A 12,357-nucleotide genomic window follows, 5' to 3' on the forward strand; every position below is an offset into this window, starting at 1 on the left:
TGACCCTGTACATTGTGTATTTTTGTTGGAGAAAAAACCATATGGAAGTTCTTGACCTTAGTTAAGAGTGAGTATTTGGGGCAAGTTAGCATCCAAAGTTACTTATCTAAGTCTTTTGATTCCCACCTATGATTTTGCTGTGCTCTAGGATCTCTCTAGGTGTCTTGAAAAGACATATAGTATAGTATTTTTACGAGAAGAAAGGGGGATGAGGGGAGATTGAATGAGGAAATGGTGGCGTAACTATAACATGATGAAGGATAATTAAGTAATCCCTAGGTTGTTTAAGTAATTAATTTTTTAAAGTAATTTCTATCCCCAACCTGGGGCTCGAACTAATGATCCCGAGATCAAGAGTCACATGCTCCACTGACTAAGCCAGCCAGGCCCCCCTCGTCCTTCTTGAAGTAATTAATTTTAGGGCATTTATTACAGCATCCTGAGTGGAAGCACCCATGTGGATTTAGGAGTATAGACCCCTCACCTCGAATGTTTCAGTGATACCCTTCCATTACCACCTTCTGGGGAAGCTTAAACTCTCCAAGACAGGGACTTTGCTTTGTTCTTGAGTCTGTTCTCCAGGTAGAGCCAACCCCAGGCCTAAAATAAATGTTTATTGAACAAATTACATTGCCACTCCCCTCAACAGATTTGCAGTCTGGTTAAATTACAGTAAGGACTACCAATGGATTAATTTAAATAAGACTTGTTTCCTTTCCAGAAATTGCTTGAGTTCTCTCTGGAAAACAGCTTCTTAGTATTTTCCCACCAGATAGTCCTTCTGAAGACCCAGAGCAGGGACTTCCCTGCCTTAGAGCCACCTAACAGTGTAGCATATGTTAGTGTGTTATTTTAGCCTTTAATGAGAATTGTAAAGATATTGGCTAATTGTCCATTTAAAAGATATTTTTTTAAAAAAATATCTTATTTTTACTTATGAGAGAGAGAGTGGCAGGGGGAGGGGAGCAGAGGGAGAGGGACAAGCAGACTCGCAGCTGAGTGTAGAGCGCAACTTGGGGTTCAGTATCAGGACCCTGAGATCGTGAGCTGAGCCAAAACCAAGAATCAGATGCTTAACTCACTGAGCCACCCAGATGCCCCTCCCACCTACTTTTCTTTGAATGAGGATTTTGTGAGAGAATAAAATTATTGTAGACCACAGCTTGACAAAAGCTGCACGTTCTTGCTGTGAATGTTTAGATCCAACAGAAAACTGTTACTTGATCATCTGAATCAAGGGCGGTTTTAATTACTCCTGTTGGTGCCCATTACAGTCTCACTTTTTGAGGCAATTTTGCATTCCTGACATGGGTAATGTGGTCCATATTCTAGATCACCCTTACATGTAGACCGACGGAACAAAATTAACCCCAGAATGTCTAGGGAGAACCATCAGAGTCTGCTTGGTTCCTGGCACAAAGTGTAATGTGACCCTTGCATGGAGGAAGTTTTTAATGTTCATTTCAGCCGCCCAAGGTAAAATGTGCAGCCAGAGTTCAAAGAAAACATGATATAAGTACATGGTGTGTCTCGGAAGCAAATATTCTCCCTGAAATCTGTGCATCTCTGCAAAGATCCTAGAAATCATAGTAAAATATGACATTCATATTTTTGCTTTACTCTCCACTTTTCAGGAGCATGTCCTGCGTAGAGAGCAAGATCAAGCTGCATTTCAACCAACGGTGGTTTCCATCTGTGCTGACTGTAATTTTTATCCATAGGTTTGAAGACATACCTGATAGCGGGTCAGAGAGCGAAGGAGTCTCATTGCAGCTGTTCAGAGGCCTTGCTTTCTGGCTTTGAGGTCATTGACGGCTCACGGGTGTCCTCAGGTCCTAGGGGACAGGGGACAGCATCACCAGGGAGTGTCAGTGACTTGGCGCAGACTGTCAAAACCTTTGATAACGTTAAGGTTAGTTTTTTTTTTTTTCTACTTCTAAAATTTTATATTAATTCTGCAGTAGAACATGTGAAATGATAAGCAGCCTTTGGGTCTGTGGCAGATGACTTGGAATGCCCTTCACTTTGGTTTTTGTGATTTTAAAATTTAGTATGAAGTCACCAGCATTTTGCATTTTTTAATACCTTTGCTTTTTTGACATATTGTGCTCTTCCATTTTCTTTCCACGCTGTATCAGTTTGCTTCTCACTCGAGCTGCTGTTTTCTTTTTCTGAGACCTATTCTGTCTTTTGTGATCTCTGAAAGCTAATGATAAGTGATAGTAAAGGGGATTCTTCTCGAAGCTTGCTTGGCGACCTCGTTCGTATCTTATTTCAGAGACCATTTTCTCAAGTGTTCCTATGTCTCTTGAAATGCAGTGTCTCACGAATATTTTAAATTTTGTTGGTGTGGGTCAATCTCGTGGCATAGCTCACTGAAAGAGTGCGGGCTTGCCAGGAACATGACAGTATGTCATTGTTGGGGCCCAGGCCTCTGGGTGCTGTCTGCACATACCCATTTCTGTCATCATAAACTGCCACAGGATTAGCATGGTGGGCTGCGGGCATGATGAAACCACACCAGTGTTTGAGCTGCTCCCCCCCCCAACTGGTATCTCTTGTTTGTTTTTACTGTTGAAATATTTGCTGTTTTCATTTGAAAGAACAAAAATAGAGAGGGGGCCACTCATAACAGTTCCCCTTCACTGTGTTGTGCTCTCAGATAACCAAATGATATGTTGGTCTGGATGATGGCCTGTTGTTATGGCTTTAATCCAGTATGTTTATCCACATTCATTCACAGCTTTGAAAGTCAGCTGTGCTGGTATTTAAGTTCAACGGGATCATAACATGGGCACCCAAATCATTGCTCTCCAGCAGAATCCGTAGTCCCTGTCAGCCAATTACTCTGTGTGATTTTCACACACAGGTTTATTAACAGCACTCATGTATCATTTTTGTTGTGTGCCTTGTTAATTTAGTACAGGGTTTTTCAGCCTCAGCACGAGGGACATTTTGGGCCAAGTAACTGTGGTGAGGGGCCGCCTGTGCACCATGGGACGTCGAGCAGCATCTCTGGCCTCCACCCACCAGATGCCAGGAGCACCCCTTCCTCCCGTTATGGTGACCGAGAATTCCTCCAGACACTGGCCAGTGTCTCCAGGAGGGTAAAATCCCCTCTGGTTGAGAACCTGTGATGTAGGGCACTAGCTGCGGTCCTTCCCCATGTCCTCTGGCACACGTGGGACTGCTAATGTCACTGAGATTTCCTTACTGCCTGTGCTCTTTCAAGACCGCCTCTTCTCTTGGGGCGATGTTTTGTAGCCGGCAGGAAAAGGAGCTCTCGGCTCTCGGGCCCACAGGCTGTCCCTGAGCGTGGGCAGGAACCGTTGTAGCAGGAGATATTGAAAACGTGGTTTTCCAAATACAGCTTCATTATTTAGAGAGAATTTATTTCCTCCGGGCTTCAAACTGAGCTGTACTTAAGTAGAGAAATAGAGCTCAAATCCAAAAATAAATGATGTGTTGTGTTTGCCTGCCATGTTAGATTATCTGTGTGTGTGTTTCTATCCGTAGCACATAACTTCCAAATTTAGTGACAGTGATTTAATGTTAAATTGACCTAAGAAGGTTTTCTCTTATCCCAAAGAACATTTCTTGTTCTAGTTACATGTATATAGCTATAGTTATAGATGTAAATATATTTATCTTTATTTTGAAAATCTGGATAGATAAAAACTATTAAGCGTATTCTCGTCATGTATAAATTTTTAATAGTCTTTGAAAGTTTTCTGAAAAATCTTGTGATCTATTAATTTAGCTGGGTCTGCCAAAAAGAATTCTGGGGTGGGGGGGAGTTTGTGCCCCTTCCAGGAGGGTAAGGACCGTCTGGATCCTGAAGTATAATTTCTGGGATATTTTCATGTGAGGACATCTGAGATGAGGACAGCCCCCACGGTTGGAGTGGAGGGAGCGTGGAGAGGTAGACAGCATGGTCTCCACTCCAGGCTTTGCCACTCTGGGGAAATCATGCACAGTCTGGCCCCTCTGCTTCTAGCTCCTGGGGTCAGGTAAGAGCGGGCTTGGGTGAGTGCCTTGCAGATAGCAAGCGTGGGGTAACAGTGCGTCGTTAGGAGCCATCGTTGAGCCTGAAAGACTGAAAACTGAGGTCCACTTCAAGCATTACGTACACTCTGATCTGACATATAAGGCCTTTTAAGTAAGAGTTTTTACGCAACAGAAAAAATACTGGCTGCTTCTCATGGGTTCTTGGGGTGGATTTATCCTGTGCACTTGTCAGTACCTCCCACATGCCACTGGTTTGTTGCCTTTTGTCGTCTGCAGTACGGTTAGTCTTTCTGTTTAGCTAGAAGCACTGACTGGTTCCTCCTAATCCTTTGCCAGGGTCTGTTGACTGTCCCTGTGAACGAGCTTTTTTCCTTCCTGGCCATTGCCCTCCATCCAGTGAGAGGTAGCTCCCACGTGGATTTCTGTCACCGACCCCACATCTCTCTGCCTAGCATGGGAAGTCCTGGCTCGTGGGAGGGGCCTGTGTCAGGCAGTGTTTCCCTTGAAAGTACGTACCCTGAGCAGTAGTTTCTGAGATTGGACATAAGTGGCAATTATGGAAAAAGCTTTCTATGCTCAGGGAAACCTGTGCAGTTCTGGGCTGCATGCTATAGAAAGGATCTCTGTGCTCTAGGATGTCCTGGAGCCTTTAGCATGCTTCCTTGCACTAGGCCTCCAGAGGGGGATGTGGCAGTGGTATTCTCGGGCTTCTGTGACCACAGACTTCTTTCTTTAAGCCACACCTATTGGGGGAATGATTGTCTAGTGGAAGGAGTTTCATGCAGGAACCAAGAAATTAGGGTGAGTGAATATTCCTCAGGTGAATGCATGCGGGCCTTGGTCCTCCTGTCGCTCCTGTCACCGGCAGTGCCCCTCACTGTCCCCTGCCCTCTGAGCTGCTCTTCTTTGCCCTGTTCACTGTCACTGGAATTTGCTGTCACTCCTCTCGCTTACAGTGCTGTCTCCCCATCACCATGTTCTTGGTTCGTTCGACTGTAACATGCCCCTTTACTCGTTCCTCATGCAGCTTCCTGCGAGCTCCTGGGATGCGGGCAGAAACCATGTGTGAAGTAACTTACGTTTTTCTCAAGGATACAGCCTGGAGTGTGGTAGATAATTAAAAGCTTCTTTTGGTTTAAGTTTTTTATTCTTGAATGATACACAGAGAACTGTAGCTCTCCAGAGGTAGGCCAACAAGGACGGAGTTCAGGAGACCGGGCAGAACTGAATAGAAGCAGGTAACGTCAACCAAGCATTCGTTTTCTACTCCTAGTGTCCTTGTCCCATGTGAGTTGTCTCCCAGTTCATAGCTGAAGAATTTTTACCTAATGTTTCATTAAATAGTCCAAGTACTATATTGACATAGTAGTGACATCAAAGGACAAAGGTTTTGGCCCTGAGGTCGTAGGTCAGAGGGACCCCTTCCCACACCTAAACCTTGGCTTCTCGAGTGACTGGCAGTGAAGAGTTTCTCATCAGGAAGGTCCTGGAGAGCATAATCAGGAGAGGAGTACTACTGTGGAAAGGGCCAGAACTTAAAATCAAAGATCCTTCTCACAGCCTTGGCTTTGGGACTGTAAGCCAGTCACTTAGTTCCTCTGGGCCACAGTGAGATGGTGATGACACTCCCCCAGGGCTGCTGTGAAGATAAGCTGAAGTAATGCCCATGAAAGTTCTGTTTGGAGTAGAAGTTCTGTGAACACCGGACTCGCATGTATTCGCTCCACGTGGAGAAATGGACAGCGCCCATGGCAGGAGTGAAGAAGGGCAGGAGGAGACAGATCCCGCTTTGATTTGCCCACAAGGAGTCACTGACTCAGGAAGGTCTTGCCTTCTTTGTTTGCTCTGACGTGAGGGAGGTTCTTCAGTTTTTGCCGTAGGGGATGGAACCACGCCGCACATGTGACTTTGGAGCATCGGCACCCCAGCTCGTTCCGTGCGACCGCAGCTCTGCAGTGGCATCTGCGGCTCCTTTTCCATGAACACTGGTGACAGACGGACTGAGACTGCGTTCGACTGTAACATGCACCTTTACTCGTTCCACAAACACAGCTGTGTTCCAAAAACACAGCTGGTCTAGCATCTTCATGAAGAACAAAGAAATGAAAACCAAAGATGTGGTTGGTTTTTTTGTATCACATCAGTCCCAACTCGCAAACTTTGTGAGCTGTGAAAGCGTCTCAGTTCATTCTAAAGGACCTCCATGGAAAGACAGCTGCTCAACTACTCTTTGTGAATTTAACCCTAATCTATTATTCAGAACCCTGGGGCCGTGTACTCATAGGGCTTTTTTACATGTTTACAGTTAGTAATGAGGCTAATGATGTGAATTCATCCACATGGGGGCAATTCAGGGAGGATCTGTTATGTTTCAAAAGGGTAATACTTCCCTTTGAGGTCAGTAGCCCCAGGACCATCCTTTTATGGCAGTCCCTATGATTTTTTTAATGACTGAATAAATGGTCACTTATCTCCTTGTTATTTGTATGTAAATTGTTAGGAGTAGGCTCGGTGGGCTTGGTGTGAGGAGACAGCTGGCCTCTCAGTTCATTTCAGAAATGGAAAAAGTAGTAAATTATCTATCTGTAGTTTAGACACTAAATAAGAATCTCTTCTAAATGGTGGTCGAATTGGTAGTGGTGATGGTTGCACAATTCTTGAATACACTAAAAGCCACGGAATTATATACTCTCTAGGTGGGTTAATTACATGGTATGTGAATTCTATCTTGATAAAGCTGTTATAAGATAAATAGTAGTCTGATTGCTGGCTCTGAAATGGGAACATAAAGTAAGTTCTTAAAAAAAACCTTTCAGGTTTTATCTATATTTCCAGTCATGTGTGTTTGCTTCAGCTAGGAGAAAGTCTGTCCCATGGAAATCAGCACCTTACAGAAGAGTTCCAGCTGATGGAGGCAGAAGGAGTGAGGGAGAGGGAGAACCAACACTAGAACACCACAGTCGTATTTGCTGCTGGGTCCCTCCGTGAGTTCTAAAATTAGTGGGTAAAAGTTTGAGGAGAAACAGGATATTTGCACAGCCTCCGAGCATCCCCACCCTCCTCCCTCTCCCCTGGATGTTTGCTGATAACCAAGAGAAGAAGAGTAAATCCACAGTGGAAAAACCCGGCAGGCCCTGCCTCACTGAATGATGAGGCCGGCATCACAATGAATAAGACTCGCAGTGGCGCATACATGCCCCCATCCTCCCCAGGTGATGTGCTGATAAGGGCCCGTCAGCTCTGTGGGGTCCTACTCCTAAATCCTGAACCTCATCCAACTTATGAGAAAGCATCAGAGGAGTGCAGATCCAAGGCCAGACTACAAAACCCCTGACGCCTGACCAACACACGACATCATCGAAGACTTGGAAAGACCGAGGATCTGCCATAGGCTGCAAGAGACAAGGAGATGCTAAATTCAGCTAGGATGCTGGTACAGAAAAAGGCAATTTGGGGAAAAGCTGGGAAAGCTGAGTATAGTTAGTAGCCTAGTTAGTAGTACTGGCAAGTGCTTGTGCCGTAGTCTCCTTGACCGTGGTGTGGTTGCCGAGAGACACTGACATTCCAGAACACCAGAGAAGGACACATGCCAGCTCCCTGAACTGTCTTCCCTGCTCTCCATTAAGTCTAAGCTCTTTTACAATTTAAATGTCTAATATATATGTATTAACTATTTTAATGTATTTATTATTTTAATCATACTATATAATCTAAGTGTATATATAACATCGGTTGTATTTTTTTTTTTAAGATTTTCTTTATTTATTTGAGAAAGAGACAATGAGAGAGAGCATGAGAGGGGAGATCAGAGGGAGAAGCAGACTCCCCATGGAGCAGGGAGCCTGATACAGGACTTGATCCCAGGACTCTGGGATCATGACCTGAGCTGAAGGCAGTTGCTTAACCAACTGAGCCACCCAGGTGTCCTTCGGTTGTATTTCTATTATCTATCACATATGAATTAACATGAGAAGATATGTCCAGCATTATTTCACTGGTATCATCAGGGAGTGAAGTATTACACGAAAATGAAATTTCCCAAAATGCCAAATATTTTCTTACTTTGACTTCCTGATGGAATATTTCCACAGCACAGGAATGATCTGTTTGCCTTATCAGCCTCAGTTATTAGACTTGGTGGCCATTTAGGGCTCAGGAGTCTGAGCAGGGTTTTGAGACTTCACATTCCGTGAATCTGAGATCCTGGGTCTGATTTTTACAGGTTTTTGTTGTTGTCCTTGTTGTTTCTCAGACTATGCACTTTCTATTCATAAAGCTTCTGGGATACCTTTCTTTTTCTGTTACAATCTCTGCTTCTCTTTTTCTCTAGTGTTTTTGTTGCAGAGATCATCTACTCACTGGCTTAAACAGTGTCACACTGCCACCACCACACCCCGCCCCCAGCAGCAGAAGCCAGGCTGAGGCCCCGCCATGCAGGCAGCTCCTGTTCCCTTGGAGATGTCACATGCACGGATGGGGTCCAGGGTGCTGCTGTCTAGGCTCAAGGTCCCCTCTGTCACACTCTGACTGGGAGACTCTGGGCAAGTCCTTTGTCTTCTCTGCCTCTGTTTCCTCTGTGTGGAATGGAGCAAATCATAGGGTCTGCTTCATGGGTGCTTATGAGGGCTGCAGACAAAGAGCCGAGAGCCTCCGGTGGGCCTCAGCAGGAGGCTGTTACTGTTGCACGTTCCCGTCTGCCACGTTCAGCCTGAGTTCTGAGTTTGGGAGCAAGGGTTGCTTCTCTTGGTCCTAGGACAGCTTACCAAATAGTCATGTTCAGCAGACTAAACAGGCAGAGCCAGGGCTTTTCTGATATTTCCTCTTCATTTCTCAGAAAAGAGGTTTCCCTTCTCTCTTCCTTGACAGTTCTGAAAAAGGACAGCTGTTGGCCTAGAAATGATTTATCCTGTGAAGAGAAATAGCCTTGAAGAAAAACCCAGTTTATAGCTCTATGCCATTTATTCCAAACAGGATGTAGCATGTGTGTATTGAAATGTGTTAAAAACAAATGCAAATGTGTTAGAGAAATGTGTGTTAGAGAAATAGTTCCCATCTCCCTCCAAAGCCCACGTCCGCACTGGGGGAAGGAGCAGAGATCATCTGGGAAAGAGCAGAATTTGCTGTTTGGTGTTCTCCAAGGGATCTCAGGTTTCCCAGGAAGCAACCAGCACACTCCTTGGCCCGTCGAGTTTTGGGGACCTTAGCTCGTCTTAATAAAGCTTCCCTTGGTGCCAATGTGCCAGTAGTGCCACTTAGAAGCACCAGGAGGTGGTCATAACTGCTTGGATTGCTTCAGGGGAATGAGGCCCAGGAGGTCATAGTGCCAGGATTATTCCTGGGTTCTCTTTGTGTTAGGAAGGGAGGCCAGAGGGAGGCTGCACAATGGTCAGGGACCAGGAGCCTGCAGTCCAACTCCCACTGATGATGAACCTTTGTGTCCTCTGCACGGCCTCATGGTGTGTTATGAGGATTAACTGAGATCGGGCGCACGAGAGCACGGATGCTGCATCCATTCGTGTTCACACATGTGTGCTCAGCACACAGGTGCTTCCCCATCACAGCAGCTGTTCCCATTGTATGAGTGATTTTATCCGATGCATCAGGCGTGCCTCCCAAGATGGTAAGGTACCCCCCAGATAGTTCCCAAAAGTCCAAAATGCTCTTTTCAGTGAGGACTTCTCAGCAGGAGGAGAGTCATATGTTTAATGGGTGAGGAAACATTTCACGGATGTATCTGTGTGCTTGGCAAAAACTAGTTTTTGACATGTTTTCACTCAGATTAAAATGAAGCTGGAAAACAGTTCAATATTTTGTGGGTAGTGGAAAGGGGAAAGAGACCCACCCTCTGTTGCCTAGTGGGACCCTTCTGGTGCAGAAGGGACGCTCGCCGCACGTCAGAAGGGAATGTGGAGATGTGCAGATGTCTCCATCAGGGCAGGTGGTCTTCTCTAAGATTTTTTGTTTCATTTGTTATAAAGATTTAATCAATGAAATTTCCCCCCAAAAGCAAAATAGATGAGGAAGAAATAGGAGGACAAAAAGCCATATTTTCAAAGCACAATGAAATGATTGTGTGGGTCCGTGGGGCTGTTGTGCTACAGGGGAGCCTGGAGTCCACAGCTGGTTCTCCCCATTACCCCTGGTGTTGCCACTCCCTGGAAGAAGGTGTTGTGGGTGCAGAGGGAGTAGTGAGCACTGTTCAGGCCATTGGGAGTCCCGGCCACAGGGCCTGCTCTCTGTACCTCTGTATTAGAACATTGTTTTATGGCCAGGTACAGGCTGCCTAGCCTCTGGGTCAAAGGGACGTGGACTTGGGTTGCCCAGTCATGAAGACTATAGTCATAGCTTCCTGGAGATCAGCGCAGTCCCCAAGGACGCTCCCGGACTCCACGGGCCTTCCAGCCCCTTTGAGGTCAGCCTCCAGAGAGAAGGCACCATTCCGAAGTTGTGTGCCTTTGGTGCATGTGCAGGGTATCTTTCACAGATGGTGTGTGCCCTCTGCTGTCCAGTAGGTTTGCTAGTCTCTGTTGCCTATTTGTGGCTCTAAGTATATAAAACATCTTCTGTGTAAAGCCAGCGTGCCATGGGGAGTTCCTAAGAAGCAGACAGTCTGTTTCTAAAATATACATGGTGTGCTTGAGGAGAGAAAAGTACTTAGGAGCAAGAGATACCAAGGATGGCTGTTCTGTCGCTAAGGACATGAAAGGGCAGATGTGCTGTCTTCGTAGCCAGAGGTTTGATTGTTAAGGACCAACATGTGTTGAATAACAACTAGCATCTCAGGCAGAGTCCAGGATGGGAAATACCTGTGCGTCCGTTTGTGCAGCCTCTCCTGCCCACTGCCGGACATCCCATCAGCCGCGGTCCTCCCATGGGGCCAGGATGTGGCGTCCTCATCCTTGCTCCCTCTTGCAAGACATCAGCTGTGAGAGATGCAGTCCTGTTGTGGAAAGGAGAAATCAAGGCTTGGAGCTCCCCCTACCCTAGTCAGTGTTCAATCCTGGATTTGGTCCATGACAATTGGATCTCAACGCCAGCACCCCGATCCCTGTGCTCCACTACCATTCATCACTGGAGCAGCCTCCAGGAACTAACTAGAACTAGTGTCTCCACACTACTTCTCTAGTCTTTGAGTGTGAAAAGTGGCCAGAGAAATACTCATACTATTGTGTCATGTCTGTCCAAGACTGAGGAAAGCCCCAGACCCTAAGGTATGACCCAGATTAGAGTGTCTGGGACTGTCCCGGGCACCACGTGGTGCCCCCACACCCCTTGGGCTGCCAGGTGGCCCTCGCAAGGGCTGGTATCATGCTCAAGGTACATCCTGCCACCACCGCCACCACCAGAGCCATTCATTCCCACCCCCGCTCAGGAGTGCCCTCAGGAGTCTGGTGGGCTCATCACTGAAGCGCAGTGACATCACCCCTCTGGAGGGAGCTGGGAGGGCCCTTCCAGGGGCATGGTGTTGGATTTTGTTTCTTTATTGAGAAGATCAGTGGCCCCATTAGTAACATGATTTGAAGTTTAACTCAGTCATTACCAGGGTGCATTAAAATAGATTTATATATTATACTAACAATTAAAACACTCTGCCCCTGTTAATACTGTCAGTGTTTAAAGAGCTATAAGCAGGGGCGTCTGGGTGGCTCAGTGGGTTAAAGCCTCTGCTTTCGGCTTGGATCATGATCCCAGGGTCCTAGGATCGAGCTCCACATCGAGCCCCACATCAGGCTTTCCACTCGGCGGGGAGCCTGCTTCCCACTCTCTCTCTGCCTGCCTCTCTGCCTATTTGTGATCTCTGTCAAATAAATAAATAAAATCTTTAAAAAATAAAAATAAAGAGCTATAGGCATATTTTACCTTGGTACTGCTGTTTGCTTGGGTAGTTAATTAATGACTTGACCTGCTGCTTTGGTGCATGTATTTTCATTTTTTGAATGAATACAAATGTTGAAACTTGCGCATTGCATTAGATTCCCAGATGACACAACTCTTTAGAGTATTTCTTTTATTTAATACAATAGAGGCCTGAAATCTAACTTGGGATGTGATGGAGCTCATATCCTTGACTGTGGGTACTAAGTGATACTTATTTTGAATTTCTAAAATAGTGTCTAGCCTCCTGTAACATATTCCAGTGTGTAATTGAGCTTGTCACCCTAGGAATTGTCAGAGTCCCTTAACTCTGTCCTGCTTCTGTTCGTCGTCCCCGCTGGGAGCTCTCAGCTGCTGTCTTGGTGGCGGCAGCCAGTTGGCTGGGTCCCACCAATCGTAGGAATGGATTGACTGAGGGGGAACGGAGCGCCGGGAGCAAGGCTAGAGTAGCTACACACGTATTCACTTAGTTCC

At 46.0% G+C, this 12,357-nt stretch overlaps 1 protein-coding gene across 1 annotated transcript in view; it reads left to right on the forward strand.

Moving 5' to 3' along the window:
- ADCY9 (adenylate cyclase 9) overlaps window positions 1–12,357 on the forward strand; it is a 113,701-nt gene that overhangs the window by 75,952 nt on the left and 25,392 nt on the right. Inside the window, exon 3 of the mRNA XM_082713199.1 lies at window positions 1,722–1,912. Coding sequence (XP_082569325.1) covers window positions 1,722–1,912 — 191 coding nt within the window. The remainder of the gene's footprint in view (window positions 1–1,721; window positions 1,913–12,357) is intronic.

The sequence above is a fragment of the Mustela nivalis genome, assembly GCF_964662115.1.
Source record: "Mustela nivalis genome assembly, chromosome: 19".
In the NCBI taxonomy this organism is placed as follows: domain Eukaryota; kingdom Metazoa; phylum Chordata; class Mammalia; order Carnivora; family Mustelidae; genus Mustela; species Mustela nivalis.